The 19,217-nt window shown below is 41.7% G+C and overlaps 1 protein-coding gene across 2 annotated transcripts in view; it reads right to left on the bottom strand.

Annotated features, from left to right (window-relative positions):
- Window positions 1-19,217, bottom strand: part of LOC146308615 (uncharacterized) — a 61,296-nt gene that overhangs the window by 26,897 nt on the left and 15,182 nt on the right. The window contains exons 2-3 of one of the 2 annotated variants that reach the window (XM_084746494.1): window positions 14,424-18,196; window positions 8,350-8,421 (exon numbers count right to left, since the gene is read on the bottom strand). In XM_084746494.1, the coding sequence (XP_084602620.1) occupies window positions 8,350-8,421; window positions 14,424-17,353 (3,002 nt within the window). In that variant the 5' untranslated portion in view covers window positions 17,354-18,196. Of the gene's footprint in view, window positions 1-8,349; window positions 8,425-14,423; window positions 18,197-19,217 lie in introns of both variants that reach the window. The other variant, XM_084746493.1, reaches the window with a different exon arrangement.

The raw sequence follows: 19,217 nt of genomic DNA, 5'->3' as shown, positions 1-19,217 counted from the left end.
CACACCACAGCAGATGAAAATCTAGCTGGCATGACTCAGGCGGAGAGAAAACGTGGTCACGGATGAGGTAACAGACCCTTTTAGCGCTGATGTCATGATTAAATCACGGTGTTTGCCGCAGGCAAAAGAAACAAAGAACTGGAGGCAGACACGAATCACCTCAGAGTAGTGGGCCAAATAACCAAATGGAAATGTCATCTCGCTGCAGTAATGCCTCCAGTTTGAAGTTTAATCACATCCAGCTGCCACTGACAATAAAAAAAAAAAAAAAAAATGAGCTCACAAAATTTCAAGAAAGGAAAATTCTCACCCCCAATTTTCCTTAAACAGAAAATACAACTGATCACCTTCTGAATTCAAGTCTACTGAACTAAGACGCACTTTAATTACCTTGTTAACTCCGTGAAACACAATTCATTTAAACTCGACAGACAGAAACAAAACTTGCCAAAACTGTCTTTGTCAGTCTTTCCACTGTTCCAACAATCAGCACTGGTCTGTGCAAAAAAAACAACAACGTAATATATTAATATATTTCAAGAACACGTTGGGGGAATTTCTTCAAACTTGGCACAAACGACCATTTGTACTCAAAGAGGAACTGATTCGATTTTGGTGGTTGAAGGTCAAAGGTCAAGGTCACTGCGAATGCGATATCTCAAGAAGGCCTGGAGGGAATTTCTTCCAGTTTGGTGCAAATGTCCTCTTGAACTCAAGCATGAACCAATTATATTTAATATGTAGGTCAAAGGTCACTGTGACCTCAAAAAATACATTTTTCACAATTCATATGATAACATTTCACACAAATATCCAGCAGTAAGTAATAGAGTTACTTTACTTTAATATTCTGATACTTAGATTAGGTTTCTGAGTACATCTCTGAACAGGTAATTAGTAATTCTGTCAGAGTACATTTTGAAAATAACTCTCCCAACCACCATCACCACCGCGCCTCCATGCATATGCATATTCACTGATATGAAGAGACATTCATTGACAAATAGGAGGCTTAAAGGAGTCGGCACAGACTGTAAATGAGAGGAACAGAAAGGAAACAATACGAGTGTGAAATGAGGCCACAGTACAGATATCAAACAAGCATGAGTGGCATCCCCACAGATAACATTCAGCCAGCAGGAAAGAGAGACAGAGCAAGAATGCTTCCTCAGCAACCTTTTTTTTCTCAATTATCTGCTGTTCAGTGAAGGCGATGACGGATTGTGTTTGAGAGAGAGAGAGAGAGAAAAAAAAAAACTCTTAGTGGACTCATAGTTTAGCTGAAAACGTACGGTCCAGAGAGTCATTAATCCATCTCAGAGTAGCAGCCCATCGAGCTCCTCCAGCGAAATGCGTGATCGAGCAACAGACAGAGCAGCAGCAGAGATAAAGCAGCAGAGTACAGATCTGATTAGGCCGCCGTCTCCGCGCACTCCACAGGGATTAAGCACAACAGTTCCTTGTTAGACCTCCCTACTTTGTTCCATACAGCCCAATCGCCATTAGCAAAATAAAAAGAGCGAGAAAATCACAACTCCGCTCGGTAATTAACAGCCCTGCTCGGCCACACAATCGCATTCGCGTATTAACATGCAGTTAATGTGCCACTGGTGGCGGATAAATAACATCAGATGCATCATGCATTATTCTTCCTGTAATGTGAGACCCTTAAAACCCAGAACAAATGAAGTGCTTATTTATGAGTCCTGGTTGGGTACAAAATGTTCAAAAATGTTGCATTCTGTAGCCACTAGTATCTACATTTGCATGCTTAAAGTGTCATTAGCATTTTTATATAAGCACTGCCCTGAAAGATGTCCTGAGCAGCTGGAGAACAAAGCTCAGCATGCAAACACACACACACACACACACACTTAAACACACATGTATCATAACAGTTTGTACTTAACATATTAAGATTGTTTTTGTTAGACTTCTATTTGTCTATATATTTTTTTTATAAAAAAGGTTGTGATTTTTTGCTATTTGCATAAATATTTTGATTTTCCTCATTAGATTTTTTAAAATGACATGCAAAGGCGAACACAACAAAAAGAATTCACATTTAATATATTATCATACACTATAAATTTGTGCTTATTCCAGCACTTAAACTTGCAGCACAGTTCTACGTGCATTATATTCAAGCGCTTGCCAAATGAGTTCACACACTGCTGACAAAGCCTATCACTAAATCCATCTGTGTATCGCAGCATACTGCAGTTTTTATATCAGGTAGGCGGAGCCAGTGGTGGAAAATTGAAGGCATACATCATGAGCACATGTCAACAGTGTTTGTGTAATTACTTCCACTGCCGGGATGAGAGACATAAAGTTCTGCACTGCAGGTTTAAGTGTAGTTATAACGCTCACACGTATTCAAATTAAATACGGAGTTTTTAAAATGAAGGGTTTTTTTTTTTTTTTACAAGTAATGTAAATATTTTCAATAATTTTTTGGGCCACTTAGGGGCGGCACAGCAAGGGACAAACTGACATCAGTCAGACACAGGGCAACATTAATGTTGGTTTGGAGTTGTGTTTTTGGCCACCTGGTGAATGTAAGCACATTTACTCTCCTTTTAGCTCTGTTTTGGTCTCCCCCAACTCCTACACTCGAACTCCAATACCTGGATCTTTAACTTTTAACTGCTGCACTATGTTTTGTCTGTCTGCCTTTTGATAATGGGAAGGTAGAGCTGTATATACTGTATATCATATTTGTATTCGTATCAGACATAACTTATACTGAAACAACACCCTCAACTCATCAAAAATAATATAGTAATATATAATATAATATGGCAGCTTGGTCTGTGGCCCTGTGGTTCAGGCTATAATGCTGAAGATACTCCTCTAGCATCACTTCTGCACATGCAGGGCTCTGTAGCCAAGTTTTACGTCCGGGAAGACTTTCAAAATAAAAGCACAAAAACTACTTGGGTAGGTTTAGGCATCAAAAGATCTTTCATAAATTTAAATTTATGCGCATCATGTAACTTACATACATTACGTTACTTGCATACATCACTTAACTCACACACGGGACACGAGCCGGACTTTGTTTGACCCATACATCCACGCCATCTCCTCCAAAGATGGACTTTCTTACTCTTTGTACCGCGTCACCTGACTCTGACATCACATTCAAACATAAAGCTACAATGGCGTCTCCAGAAATGATGCTACAATCGTACCCACAGTGCCATAATTTTGAAGCATTGGGGCACTGACCAAAATACCGTATTTGATGCTTTGGGAGAGAGAACTGGCCGACTTGAAGTAGCTAGAAACTAACTAGATGATCGCTAACAAAAAATCTATAAAATAACTGAATATTCTATTCTTTCATGTACCTGAATTAATCAATTAATGAATCATTAGTTGTATTTAACCCACCATCAATAAAGATCCAAATAAAAGCTGTGAAACTGATTGGTGTAAATAAAACGGTTTTCAGAGTGGTCAGAATTGCACATAGTGCATGATGTTTGTGAAAAATTGTGTTTGTAATGGGAGGACGGCGGGAGGAAAATACAAATGTTACAGCAAAGCATGTGGATGTTTTTAGATTTTTCAGAAAACACTGATATAAGAGGAGTAAAAGTGAACTAAAACATTGAAGTTGTGGGCCAGAAAACTAAACCTCTGAGGTGAAAGATGCTAAAACGCTCTGCAGAGCTGAGATGAACTGCAGGTGATAATATCTGTGGGTTTATCATTACTGTATGAACGAGCTCTTTCACATTAAACGTACTCGTTTGATCTATTGTTAATATTAAAAAATGGTTATATCAGCTTTAAAATACAGTTCTGATATATTAAGTTTACTCAGGTCATATTTCTGGGGGTTTATTGAACAAGGACAAATATTCTATTTTCATTTTTGTAAATAAAGTCCTGTCTGAGCTTTTCAACTAGATTGATATACTGTGAGGTCTGTGGTGTGCTGAGTTGTGCTTTTCTTTGAGGGCTAAGACTTCTTCAAGAGGCTTTTTTAATTGATGGAATCTGTCCTGTCAGATTTTATGGCTTTTCCATCACTCACTCCTTTTCAGGCTTCACATTATCTGTTTTTTTTCTCTCTCTCCTCCGACACCTTTTTCCTCTATCGCTGCCAAATTCTCCTTTTAAACTCAGCTCAACTTGAGCCTCAAAGAAAAGAAAATCTCCTCCCTTTTCAAAGCGGGAAAATCCTCTTGTCACACATGAAAGAAGCATGTCGACTCGACAGGTCGATTGAGCGATAAATCTTCATCTGACCACGAAAACAGAGGCTCGAGATGCCGACTGAGCAGTTTGATATGAAATGTGATATTTCAGAGGAGCCGCAGAGGAGAAAAACACATGATGGTACAGTACAACATATGAGAATGATAACCAGAGGTGGCAAAAGTACATATATTCATTACTCAAGTAGAAGTATAGATACTTACATTAAAGTATAAGTACTGATTCAACTTCCTTACTCAAGTAAAAGTGAACAAGCACAGACTCTGACATGTACTTAAAGTATAAAATTAAAAAGTTGCCCTCTTAAGGGCATTTCTACTGGTTGAACTTCACCTTCTCTCCATGGCTGAATGTCCCTCTCATTCTGTTTCATTATTTTACATCTTTTATTTTGTTTTCGTCTTATGTCTTATGAGTTGTTTTTGTTTTGTTACATCCTTTAGGTTGTTTTCATCTTGCTACATTGTTTTCATTTTGTTACATCGCTTTTGTCTTATGTCATTTATGTTGTTTTCGTCTTGTTACATTGTTTTCGTCTTATATCTTTTACGTTATTTTTGTCTTGTTACGTTGTTTTCGTCTTGCAGTGTCTTTTATGTTGTTTTCATCTTGTTACATATTAGTGCATTGTTTGAGTTTTGTTATGTCATTTTCATTTTGTATGTAGTTTTCTTCTTATGTCTTTTACGTCACTTTCATCTTGTTATGTCGATTTAATCTTGTTACGTATTGTTACATTGTTTGGACTTTGTTACGTCACTTTGTACCTACCTATCATGTCTTGTACGTGGTTTTTGTCTCATCGTGTCTGTCGTGTGTGATATACACTGATGGATATACGAAGGAATCATCTTTTCTGTGTGATATTGTTCCACACATTTAGGTTCAGTTGTGATGTTGGGAAGGTGGCGTGGAATGACGCAAAATAAAAATAATCAATATTTAGAGTAGAATGTAAAAAGTTGTCAGAAAAATCAATACTTAAGTACAGATACCTGAAAACTTAAGTACAGTAATGATGAATTTGTACTTAGTTACTTCCCACCTCAGATGATAACTTATCTTTTTTCTCGTTACAGTCCTCATCTGTATGCCCTTTCTTCAAGATGAGGAACTGTCGCTGCCTCGTACCGACATTCCTGAGCAGTAAACCTTTGCTGTAATATTCTAATCTTTCGAGATGAGGCTGTATTTAGTTTCTGAATGAATCATTTTCTTTATGGGCTTCTTCTCCCTCTGCTCTCACCCTCTTGTTCCATTTCTAAATCTCAGATCTTTTCTCACAGATCTTTTTTTTTTTTTTTTGCTTTCTGCTCTCTTATCCTCAGCTGTCTTTCCTCTTGTCCTCCCCCACTGTCCCCTTCTTCCTCTTCTCTATGTTTCTTCATTAAAGAGGTTTGCATACACACTATAAATAAATTACTGAAAATAACCGGATTAGGATAATGGTTTGATTGAATCATTTATGTGGTTTACAGTAACTCAACCTCAGCAGTAATATCGTTTGTTTTATAATCAGGTTAATGTCGAGGATGTGCTGCAGCTACAGGAAACACCTTATTAGTGCTACAGAATAATAAATAATAAATGAGTGAGTAGGTGCACAATCAAATCACTGAAAGCAATCAGTCCAAGGTGTATGCACGCCACATTTCACAGCTCCAGTCCACAATTAAGAAGACTGATGATGAAAGTTGGCCTGTTAATTGCATTATGCTGTCAGATTTATGACATAATTTGACTAATATAACCCCTCCAAGGTGTATACAAGAGAGTTTTAATAAGCAGAGCAGTGCCTTAACACATAACGGCATCCGTATCATACTTGATACACGAGTTTCTGAGACCTCTTCATCATCGGCAAGATCAATAATTACCTCACAAACCTATTCAGTCTGGCACATGGTCTCTGCTCGCTAATAGATTAACTGAGTAATGCAGGAGGTAGAGGGCCCTTATTTACCAAAGTCATGATAGATGCCTTTCTAAGAGGTCAAGATAGATTTGCAAGAGAGACACAAACTCTAAGTAGGCGGGTTTTGGTGGCAGACTTATAGCTAATTCATTATTTTCAGTATAAAAAGTATATTTCCAGTTTTCAGTCACGGTTTGCTCAGGTTTAGGCGACAAAAACACAAGGTCAGGTGTAGGAAAAGACCATGTTTGAATTACAGAAATGAGTCAACACTGAGACAGGGTTCCACATGAGACACAGGCAGTGGCTTTCTGGCAGAAAGGCCTGAAGGCAAACTTCTCCCACCTGTGAGTTAAATTGAAATATTGAGAAAGAAAGCATCTTGGGTTACAGTCGAGACGCTACCTTACTAAATATTTCTAATATTGACAAAGATATGGTAAGATTTGTATCTCTTCACATATATTTTAATATAAACATTTGCTTTGCTTATAATTACAGAAGAACTGTGTATTATACTTTGTTTTAATATCATGTTTAAAATGTGTGACTCACATATGAAATAGTAGGTATTTGGTGTCTTTTTTAAATCACTCAAATTATAATTGTTTTGTATTTCATAATGCATTTATGTTACAAACTTTTTTCTGTCTGTCTTGCTGCAAAAGCAATTGCGCTTTGGGGACAAATAAAGTTGAAAGAGTTGAAATGAGGGGTAGAACTTGGGGTATTTGAATATACGTAAATACATGTAACCTTTGAAGATTCTCTCCAGAAGTCAGCAAATGTCAGAGTAAAAGTGAAAAGGACAGAGTAAAGGTGGAGTAGAGTAAAAATAGACACATATATAGTATTATAGAGTGAATGTAACACAACACTATTGCTATGAAGTTATGTGTACATACAATAAGTAAATGGGAGTAAATGATGAGTAGAAAGACTTAAATGTTTTTTATGTGTATTTGTGTAATATTTGTACATTTGGTTAGTGCAATAGTGATTGTTATAATGGCATATTATACAATACATAGTAATACTACATAAGTTTATAAATGAAATATTCTACAGCAAAGCAGGAATGAATAAATTAAATACTTAAATACATAAAAAATAGATAAATATTTATGCATTAATATGCATGTGTGTTACTGTATACATATATAGTATAAATGTATCTAAATATGAATATAGTATATGGCTATACACTTATATATGTGAAAAAATTTTAGAAAATGAAAAATAAATCAACACACAAAAAGAACATAAAACATAAGACATGATGCAAACATAAAATCATACAAAAACAGCATATTTTAATTCTGTCAAAAGGTTCAATAAACACCTCAACTTATTAAAAAACAATGACATTTTTGATAAATATTTTATGTCAGGCTTCAAATCAAATTAGATTTGTGCATGTAAGCACTCTGAACGTCCTCCCTCCTCTCTCTCTCCCTGCTATTTCTTTCTCTTCTGCTACTGCAAGATTTGCTTCTTTTACTAATAAGCCTTTTTTTTTGCATTTCTGACATTTACAACTAAGAGACAGGGATTTCAATTTCATAGCAATCCCCACTTTTCTTTTTGCCTTTCTTCACCCTCCTGTAAAGTGTGAAATCCTGTTTGTTAATTGATTGATTTCAATTCAAATCTCAGAGCGGAATGATTATGCAGTAACTCTGCCTGTGTGTGTGCGTGCGCGCGTGTGTGTGTGTGTGTGCACGCGCGTGTGTGTTTGTGTATTTGACACTGTGTGCATCTGTGTGTGTAAAAGAGAGATAAGGAGAGTAGAAAAATGAGAGGAGTAGAGGAGGAGGGAGGAAACCAAGTGGGCACACGGGTGCACGACTTAAGTCTGTGTTATTGTTCACCTCATTAAATCTGAGAGGGAGAGCACGAGAGAGTGTGTGTGATAAGTCTTAATAAATCTCCTCTAACTGTGTGCAGTGATCAAACCTGCAGCAGTGTTTGTGCAACGAGTGGCCGCACTCAACGCGCCGCATCCGGCTGTGCTGTCACACAGAGCAGAACGACAATCCTACCAAGCCATAAAAACTGAACTCCCGAAAACTGACGTGATTCACAATGACAGCGTGATGCACGGAACTGTGCGCCCAGACACGCGCTCTGCGCTCTTCTCGGCGCTCGCATGTAAAACAGGCGATAAATATGCAGAAATTCACAGGAGGACACGTCCATACCTGTAGATGATGCAGGCGCAGTCCCTGCAGGTCCCACAGTTCTCGATGTCCTGTCCGGTCCTGTACGAATGTCTTCTGTTGAAAAGCACAGAGATGACATATCAGGGGTAAAAGAGTGACGTTCTGTGTGTGTGTGTGTGTGTGTGTGTGTGTGTGTGTGTGTGTGTGTGTGTGTGTGAGACCACAAAGACATATTCAGGTTATTGTTTCCCTCGTTGAACCACATTTCTGGCACAAACACACACTCTTAGAAATAAGGGTTCAAAAAGGGTTCTTCTGAGGTTCTGTCCTGGGCCCTTTGCTTCTGATGAGAAGGAAGTTCGGCAAGGATTAGAGTTCCATTAAGAACCCTTTTCATCCGAAGAACCCTTTTTTTAGAGAATGAATCCCTGAAGAACTCTTTCACCAGGGGTTTGTCAAGGGTTCTTTGTATCATAATATAAAAGAGTCCTCAGTAGAACCCCGTGGATGGGTTCTAGATAAAACACCTAGAATATAAAAGGGTTCTTGATTAACCTTCCTGGATGGGTTCTGCATACAACTCTTGGAATATAAAGAGGGGGTTACAGATAAAAACCTTGGAATGTAAAAGGGTTCTTGATAAAACCCCCTGGGTGGGTTCTTGATAAAAACCTTGGAATGTGAAAGAGTTCTTGATAACCCTTGTAATATAGCAAGGCTCTCAGGGAAACCCCTAGGTGAGATCTAAATAAAACCCTTGGAATATAAAAAGGTTCTCAGGAGAACCCCCTGGGTGGGTTCTAGATAAAAACCTTGGAATGTAAAAGGGTTCTTGATAAAACCCCATGGGTTGGTTCTAGATAAAGACTTGGAATGTGAAAGGGTTCTTGATAACCCTTGATATATAAAAAGGTTCTCCGTAGAACCCCCTGGGTGGGTTCTAGATAAACCCATTGGAATATAAAATGGTTCTTGATAAAATATTCTGGATTCTAGATGAAACCCTTGGAATATTCAAAAGTTCTCAGTCGACCCCCTGCGTGAGTTGTACGTAAAATCTTTGGAATAAAAAAGGTTTCTTGATTAAACCCGCTGGGTGGGTTCTAGTAGCAACCATTACAACATAGAAGAGTTCTCTGTAGAACCTATCATAGGGGTTCTGGGTGAAACCTTGCACAAATGGTTCTGGGTATAATCCCTTATCTTGAGTTATAGGTGGAACTCTCTTAAAGGGTTCATCGTTGAACCTTTACAAAAGGTTCTACCTTGAACCAAAAAGGGTTCTCCCATGGAGACAAGCAGAAGAACCCTCAATGGTTCTTGTTAGCACCTTTATTTCTAAGAGTGCACACATCCCTGCAAACAAACCAATATCCTCTCTGAAATCAGCCCTGATCATTTTTTAATGAACGATACCCCTTCCAACAGGCGCAGGCTGTTACGTAAACCATGAGTCACTATATCACTCCAGGCATAAAATAATGCTTATGAGGTAAAAGTCAAGTCTGCATGCATTACACTTAGACCCATCACCGGGTTCTCACACGCAAGATATGTCACTTTATGAGACAGAAGGCCGTGCAGTCACATGTTCAAACGTCTGCAGAGTATAGTGCTGGCATTAGTGTTAACAGTGTGATTTGGATTAAACTGCTCAGATATCAGTCAAGGCTTTCCATGGATTCACAGACACACATCCGTCCATGTCTATCGCTTCCCATCCAAGAGTTCTCCTCTCGTCCCTGCATCACGTACTATTTTGGTGTGATAAGGCGGGAGAAATTACTAAGCAGCTTACAATGTAGGAAGCAGATTAATTAAAGACTTGATGAGAATGGTAAAGGGTTTACACTAAGAGGCATGGCGCATCTGAAACCACCAACATGATGACAGCCGAGTGCTGATTCCTATCTGTCCCCGCCTGCTGCATACATGCATGAGGAGAAGAGATGCTGCAAAATGGGTGAGAACCGAGTTCCCAAACCGCTCCCTGTGGTCTGACATGACACAAATCTGAGAGCGAGATCGTGAGCTACATGACTGACATGAGACTTCATAAAAATAACTACAGCTGTTCCCCTGCCTTCTGTCTCACGTTCAATCTGTTATTTCTTTTTCTCTGCCTGTCCCTGCTGCACTCTTAGAAATAAGGGGTTCCAAAAAGGTTCTTCCTGAAGGGCTGGGGTTCTACCCAGAATCATTTGCTTCTGAAGAACCCTTGTAAGACTTACAGATCTACTGAGAACCCTTAACACTCAAAGAATGGTCTGTTAATTCTTTTTATCTGCCTGTCCCTGCTACGATCTTAGAGAAAAGGGTTCTTCTTGAAGGACTGGCATTCTGCCCAGAGCCATTTGCTTTGGAAGAACCCTTGTAATATTACAGGTTCCATTAAGAACCTTTTAAATCCAAAGAACAGTCCCTTAATTCTTTTTCTCTCTGTCCCTGCTACAGTCTTACAAATAAGGGTTCAGAACCATTTGCTTCTGAAGATTTTTTTTTTTTTTTGAGCAAAGGTGGGTTCTAGATAAGGCCAGTGGAATATAAACGGCTTCTCAGTAGAATCCCCTGGTGGCTTCTTGACAAGATCCTTGTAATCTAAAAGGGTTCTGGATAGAACCTGGGTAAAGCTGGTGCAAAATGGATCTGAACAGAACCCTAAGGGAGGGTTGTGTGTGAAAACATTACAGCATAGAAGAGTTTGATGCAGAATGTCTCAAAGAGGGTTCTGGGTGAAATCTGTCACAGAGGGTTCTACACGTAATCCTTTCCGCTGGGTTCTAGGTAGAACTCTCTGAAGAGGCTCAACATGGAAACTGAAGAAAATGCTGTACCAGGAACAAAACAATGCTTTTCCCTACGGGGACAAGCTGAAGAACCCCTACGGTTCTAGTTATCACCCTTATTTCTAAGAATGTGTCTCTGTCTCTCATTCTCACCAAATTTACATTGTGTTCTGTCCACACAGCTTTGTTGCCAAAGTATTTACAATGCTTACAATGCCTGGATTGGCTATAAATAGAGAGAGCTGCATCACAGCAAAGCTTAGGAACAACAACCATCTATCTGTAATATTCACAGCACATGATGCAGTGAGGTTATTACCACCGGGTTCTACATTCCCTTTCTGAAGAATAATCTGCCTACAACAACCCACTTGTCTACTCCATTCCAGGAGAGAGGAGATGGTCTTTTAGTGCGAAGCTATGATCGCATCATCATGTCGGCCCCTCATTTGTTTTTGTGTGGGGAGAAACAGATTCGCACTTGAGAAATTAACTGTCTGGGAATAAAACAGCAGGCACTTAGGCTGCATGCTGACATTTACTTTCCAGGTCTCCAAAATACCAGGCACTCATAATTTACATTGTTCTACTGTTTGTTCTTCTCTCCCTCCTTGTTTTCTTTCTATCTATCTATCTATCTATCTATCTATCTATCTATCTATCTATCTATCTGTCCATCTGTCCGTCCATCCATCCATCACTTGGCCCTGGGTGGAGAGCCCCCGTTAGCCCTGGGTTTACAGCTCTATTAGCCTGCGGCTTCCAGTCATTTCACATTTACAACTTTAAATGTGGGATAGCTCCTCTTTTGGCCCTGGGCTTTCACACCACATTTAAACCCAGAATCCCCCCCTCCTCCTCCCTTTTCAAAACTCTTGATTTAACCCTGGGCTATGCAACATTTCACACTCCTGCGAACGCTGCCGTTGAACACCACCTTGGACGTATGGTGCAAAGAACAAGGCTGTGATCCTGGGTCATCTTTCCTACAATGTGAAAAATCTTACATTAGACACCTTGGATGCAGTTTTTTTAACCATTAAAGTGTGAAATGCGGCATAAGCTTATGCAAGTTAACGCTCGCATGTGTGAAGCCTTAAATTAAACCCCATTTCAGAGCAGGGTTATCCCTGACTTTTCAAGGTTAGCACCAGAAACACACGGTTAGGATAATTTTGTGTGAAGTGTGTTTAGAACAATTCTCACATCAATTCAGTGAAGAGGGCACTTTTGAGTAATTAAATTAATGTGACATGATTACTGTGCGCCTAAATTATGTGCAGTGAGGCTCTGAAGACATTACCTTTGGGCTCTTTTCAAGTTTCAATCTTTAAAGTCAAGATGAAATGAAAAAATGTAACACATCCTCATACCTGAACAACAGAGCAGAAAAACTGTCAATTACTCCCAAAACGACATATATTACTGACGGAGAGTTACAGCAGCGACAAGCTTACGGGTCCTCAACTATGTTATGTACGCCACATGGCATAACTTGTGACTGCACACATGGTTTACGTAGTAAAACAATTGCGGTTTGCTGGGGTTTAGGCACAAAAACTACTTGGTTAGGTTTAGGAAACATTCGTGGTTTCGGTTTGAATAAATGTATTATGTGTGTCACGTGACAGAAGTGACATAACTTGTGCAACAACATCACTCACATGACATTACACGTCATTTATATTTCAAAATTGTGACAGCTTGGTTAGGTTTAGGCACAAAACCTACTTCGACTGGTTTAGGTCCTTGTACTTTTCCTGTCATACTTACTATGTCCACTACGGGGCGCTACGTAACAATAAATGGACATAAGCTGCTTGGACTTTAGACCAACATGCACACTTAGCAATATATGCCAAAAACTACAAAAAAGCTATTTCTTTGGGGGTTTTTTGCATCGAAATCCAATCCAATGTTTTCTCCCTGTAAAACAAAATATGACATGATTTTACATTGGCATGAAAGATTAGTTAACTAACTAGCACAGGCATGGTACGTCAGGTTATGACACCCCTATGACCCCTGCCTGCCTATCCTGTTTCATTCAGAATTATGTCACCATATGGAAAATACTGCTATTTCATCCGGACTCAAAATCATTTTGTCGAAATTGGGTTTAGAGCAATTCTCAAATTGCTGTAACAATGTTTACTGTGTAACTAAATTGTGTGCAGGCCCCAAAGACATAACTGCAACTCTGGACTCAATTTTCAAGTTTCAATTTTTAACACTCCTGGAAAACAGCCCTGCATTAATGTAAAACAACACAACAGGCTGCACTGGTGTGGATGTGTTGTCCCCACTTATGTTGGTGGGGCAATGAAATACAATCCAGGGATGCCTGTTTGAGTATTAAATCTCATACAATACTATGAGATGAGACAATATAGCTGTGGAATCTTATTATGTCTGCAGACATTTTATCTTTTGTTGTGACGACAGCGAGGTAAACAGTAGAAATACGACGCTCACATTACAAAGTAGTCTTCTAGGAATGTGTGCTTGCTGGTATTCAACTGGCCGCCGCAGCGCCTTGAAGCTGAAGCTGCATTGTGCTGTGACAAAAGTGAGCCAGGGTCAACTTTTTTAGCCAGACAGACAACACTGCAATTCTTTGCTGGGGCAACACAGAGAAATGAATAATAGGACTGTGCTTTTCTTGCAGCCTTTGTAAAGGTTAAGCGGGCATTCAGACTGAGAACAGTCCTATGTTAAAACACAAAAGTTTAGTCTGGGTATCTCAGGTAACAGCAAGACATGAAATATAAGCCGGGGAGTCCAGTTTGAGTTACAGATCCATATCTTAAAAATGCTTATCAGAAGCCAAAAAAAAAATGCACACCACAAAGTTATACAGAGGCTGTTATTTATCTTTTGTCAGGATGACCGTGGGGCAAACAGTAAAAATACACAGTTCACCTTACAAAGTACCCAGAATGTGCTCTTGCAGCTCTCTGCTTTGGCAGTCCCCACTATGTCGATTGGCTGGCCGCATGCAAGGGAATGAAAGGGCTGCATTTTTTTTTTTTTTTTAATGCGGGTTGGTCTAAATGTGGCCTTAGGTCAGCCCAAGGCTAATTAAATGCAAGTGTGAAAAGCCTTCAGAGCAACTAATGCCAGCACTTGGATGTTGATAATCATATAGTAATAGGGCAAGCATGCTATTATGTAATGTAATATGTATTACGACCTGTCAAAGGTCTGATGGAGCTGAAAACATTGCTGATTAAAACAGATTTGAGGTTTGGAGTCAGTATGCAGGCATTACCTTACATCTCAGTCATGAAATGTAAACTGTTCCACCAAAATGAAATATTGCCTCACCCGTCTCTCTCAGCTTCCTTCTTCTCAAGGTCTTGAATGACATCCAGCAGGACCTTAATGGTGTTCTGGCTGGTCTCCAGAACCCCTTCCAGGCTGTGGAGCTGGTTCTGCAGGCTACGAATATCATGCAGGGGTCCGTTGGGACTCAGCAGCTTTTCTGTCACCCTGGCTGGGTCCAGTTTACACCTGGCCCCAGACACCAACCCTCCCAGAATTTCCTGGACTTGTCTTAGTGTGTCAGCCTGGGTGGCAGTCAGGGGCCCAGCTGCAGGCCGCTCCCCTGAAGCGGAGCAGCCCCTGGCTCCAGAGCAACCCTGCTGGTTTGGAGGGAGTGGGTGTTGGCTGTTAGGGGTGTTGGGCCTGGCGTTGGCTCCTGAGCAGAGCATTTTGTGTAGTGCCCCAAGCTGAGCCTGGGCTGAGCTGAGACAGCTGGGCTTAAAACAGGCCTTGGCAGGAGAGGAGGAAGAGGACTGCTTCTCTCCCTTCATCACAGCAACTGGCGGAGTTTGAGCTCTGTGCTTCAGAGAGCTGGCTCTCTCACAGAGCTTGGGTGAGTCTGTACATTTTATATCTTCCTTTTTCTCCTCCCGGTCTTTATCTTTCTTGCTTGCCTTGCTGTCTGCCCTGAGCATGGGTGTTCGGATTGCAGGACCTGGCGGATCATTTCCCTTTTTGCGCGGCGTGTAAGGTGGTGGTGGCGGGGGAGGAGGTGGAAGTCGAATGCCCCTCTTATCCTGAGCATTGTAGGGGGCCTGAGAGGGGGGAGTGTACGGTGGCGCAGCACGAAATGTGGAAGAGTACAGAGGAACAGCTTTAGTTGGTGTTGCACTCAGTTGTGCATTTGGAAGAGTGGATGTGTATGTTTTCACAAGTGGAGGCGGAGAAGTGCAAGATTTTAGTTTGGGGACAGGGGAGGAGTAGGGGGTAATGCCTGTGTTAGCAGTAGCAGAGGTATTTTGCAGAGCTTGACATGGGATGTTGCAATGAGATACAGTTTGTATGAGAGTGGCGTAAGAGGGTGTAGTAGAATTTGGTGCATGGGGACCAATTGGATGTGTGGTGGAGTAATATGATATGGAGGTACAAGACAGGGTGGTTTGAGTTACAAATGTACAGGGTGCTAGATTTGTAGGAGGTGCAGCGTTTGATGAATTTGGTGGTGGTTGGTGTGTAACGCTTGGGGCAGTGGTAGAAAGCCTGGTGGGGTCAAGGGGAACTGCATTGGGGGTTACATTTGGGGTAGGGGTGGTGCAGGTTAGGGGAGCTGATGATGCTATGTTTGGGACAGGGGAGGTGCAGTTTGGTGCAGTTGGGGGAGGACTGGAGCAGACAACAGCCGTGCTGGGGGTTGTTGGTGGCGACACAACCGTAAAGTAGGGAACAGGGTGTTGGATGACAGTAGATGCAGATGTGGAGCAAGGAATGGGCAACGCTATGGGTGTTGGAGGTGGGGTGGTGCAAGCTGGCTTGGCTGGAGAGGAGCAAGATGGCTTGGCACAATGTTCAGGGGTCTGTGGTGGCGCACTTGTAGGTGGGGGAGAGGTACAGTAAGGCACAGTAGTTATTTGGGTGTCGGGAGGGTCTTGAGTCGTAGTTGGGGGTACAGGACTCTCAGATTTAATTTGTGTTGAGCTGGATGGTGCAGTCAGAGTTGGGGAAGCACAAGGGCTGCAAGTTTGTGTTTGGGTAGTGCAAGGTTGATGACTTGGAGAGTCTGTTTGTATTTGAGTGGTGCACTGTTCAGCATTTGGAGGTAGGGTTGGGTGAGAGTTGGTGGTTTGAGTTGTGCATCGTTTGTTACTCAAAGATGAAGACTGATGTGGACTCTCTGTTTGACTTTGGGCGGTGCAGTACTTTGAATTTAGAGATGTGGAAGGGCTCTCAGTTTGAACTTGAATGGTGCAGAGTTTGGTACTGGGAGGTTGCGGGATTGGGGATGGACCGGGGCTTTCAGTCTGAGTGAGAGTGGTGCAGTAGTGCACCTCCTTCCCAGGATCACTTGTTGTCCTGTTCAGCCTCTTCCTCCTCCTGATCACCGAGGGAGTGCTGCTCCCCTGACGCTTAGGGCCATCTCGGCAGGATACAGAGGAACAGTGACATGGCTCAGCGTTGTGAAGAACTGATGGGGGACAGCTGTGCCTTGAGTTTTTTACCACAACAGCTGATTTCATATCTGTCCTGGAGGATTTAGACCTCCGTTCTACCACAGTTCGATCCCCGGGCCCTGGAGGACCATTCTGATCCTTGGACAACACATGGTTGTGCGTAAGGTACTCATCTTGAGAGTCATGTTCGTCATCCCCATCCACGCCCACCGAGTCCCCAAGGCTGTGGCTACGTGTATGTGTGGAAGAGAGGGACTGGGGCTTCTTCAGGCATGGGGAGGTCTGGATGGCTGTGCTGGTGCTCGTACTGGACCTGCGTGTCATTGGCAAGGTTAGAGAGTTTGTCTGTGGTGGTGCCCAGCATCGACGTGTAGGACCCGGCGTCAGTGGATGAGGAGGGGCCCTGGCTAAGAAAGCAGCCACCACCTCTATAGTACTCGCCATGTCCCCACGCACAGCCCCCACCACAGAGGTTTGGCCAGGTAGACCCTCAGCCCGGGGGCCATCCCTGTCAGTCCATGGCGTCGGGGATCTACCGCTGTGTTTACGAAGAGGATGTGGGCTGTCACAGTCTGTGGCAGGCCTCTGATGGCTATTGTTTTCTCCTGTCCCACTGTTGCCACTGCTGCTGCTGCCATCCTCCAAGTCTTTAAAGCGGACCTGGTGGGTACGGTTGCGGCGCCGCTTGAGGCGGCTCTCAATATCCGGGGAGTCTCTATTGAGCAGCACAGAGCGCACAGTCATTGTCCCGGGCAGCTTGTCCGCCAAGGTGCTCTTGCCGTTGGTTTGGCCTGGGAGCAAGTGATTGGGTTCTTTGCTCACCATTTCTCTGGCCTCTCTCGCTCCCCCAACATCCACAGGCTCTGCAGGCAGTTTGATGTTGTGAAGGCTTAGTTGTGTCAGTGCGTCAAAGTGATCCCTCCTTTACTATGTATTCATTATAACAGTGAGAGATCTGTACAATTGATTGACTGAGTTCCAGTTTCATCAATAGAGGATTGTGTGCAGCTGCTCAGGTTATCTGAAATCTATACACCAAGGACTTCCTTTGCAACTAAGATTGTCCTCTAGAAAGGATGGATTACCTTTTTCACAGTTCAAGGTGTAGTAATATTAAGCACAGCAAGTAAAAATTAAGTATAGATCACTGTGATAAATGCTGACCCAAATGTTATAGGTCTCTACTCTTTACCTTCGTACAAAAATAAATATATGCAGCATCAAATATTCTTTAAACTGAGCATGTGAGAAGTGTCCATAGGGCTCCATGTCCTCTAAAGTTGTGCACTTTTAGTTCTCATTCCCATTTCTCTTTACCTTTCCAGGGAGAAGAACGCTTGATGTAGCCGGAGAGGTTACCGACAAATAAGCAGGGAGGAAGGGAATTCAGCCTGTCCATCCTCTTTGTGTCCATCACATTGGCTTGTCTCCTGCCTCTCCACCTGCTCTGTCCCTTGGGCCCTCAGGAGATTGGATGGCCAAAGTAAAGGATGGGCCTTGGTACTTCCCCATAATGGCCTATGCGTTTCAGCGTTTTTTTTTTTGTTTGTTTTTTTGTTCTCCGTTCCCTTCCTTCCTTTTGATTTTATCACTCTCTCTCGGCTTCTTTCTTCTCTCAGCTCTTCTCTCAGTGACTCATTCTCTCATGGTTGAAGACAGCGTGAGCTCCTAAAGAGAGCAGGAAGACAAAGAAAGAAAGGAGGACGAGGAGTAAGAGAGACTGTAATTGTTTCCATATTAGTGCATTTTCATTGAAACACATTGCGCTTCTTCTGTAGGATAATGAGGAAGATATAAGATAGGCAGCTATTTTAAAAATGCATGAGAGCTGGGGGTCAACACAGACTGGAAAAAAAGAAAGCATCAATTCAGAAAAAGTAATGAAGGGATGTAGGTGGACAAAGAGAAACAGAGTATTGGAAAAACACTTGGTTTATCATCAGCAACAGAAGAATATCTACAGAAAACAAGTGAAAAGAGATTGTAATTAAGGCTTATTCACTTTGCCTGAAGGGGATACTTATGGTTTATGTGTATTTGATATTCCTCTCTCTCTCTCAGGGATTCCCCTTTTTAATACTAATATCTGTCTTTTTTTTACATGTGTATTCAGGCACAGTGGAAACTGCTTATGGTGATGACATCTGTCCAGGTCAAATTAATCACTGTAAGTAGATGATTAATATAACCGTATTTTTTTCTTTTTCTTTATATTCTGTAAGGCCTGTCATGTCATGAAACAGTATGGCTGGACTCGATATGAGAGGCCCTCTGAACACTGGAGCACACTACAAATGAACCCCCTAATGAAATATTTCAACTTGCCAGTTGAAGTATAGCCCTTTAACCAGAGGTGTAGTGCTATTTGTTTAAGTACCAGAGTTTCAGGATCAGGGTATTTCACCACTCTTCCTATGGTGGCTATTTTACGTACATTAGTCAACTATAAATAACCACACGATCAAATGTTAGACTGACTTCATGAATCACTTGATCATGTTGAGAGTATTATGCAGCAGTCAGTCCACATTGGGCTCTCTTTTGGCCCTTTTCCATACACAGAACTGGCCTGGCTTGACTCGGTTTGATTCGGACTGTCAGCCCAGTGCGGTGGGGGTTTTCATTTCCATTACAACAGGGCTACCCACTTGAAGGTGTGTCTTTTACCTTAAGACAAGCTTGAGGAGGC

This window comes from Lutjanus erythropterus, chromosome 20 (assembly GCF_056507025.1).
Source record: "Lutjanus erythropterus isolate fLutEry1 chromosome 20, fLutEry1.hap2, whole genome shotgun sequence".
In the NCBI taxonomy this organism is placed as follows: domain Eukaryota; kingdom Metazoa; phylum Chordata; class Actinopteri; order Lutjaniformes; family Lutjanidae; genus Lutjanus; species Lutjanus erythropterus.
The sequence above is the reverse complement of the archived record's forward strand: the minus strand, read 5'-3'. Positions and strand labels throughout refer to the sequence as shown.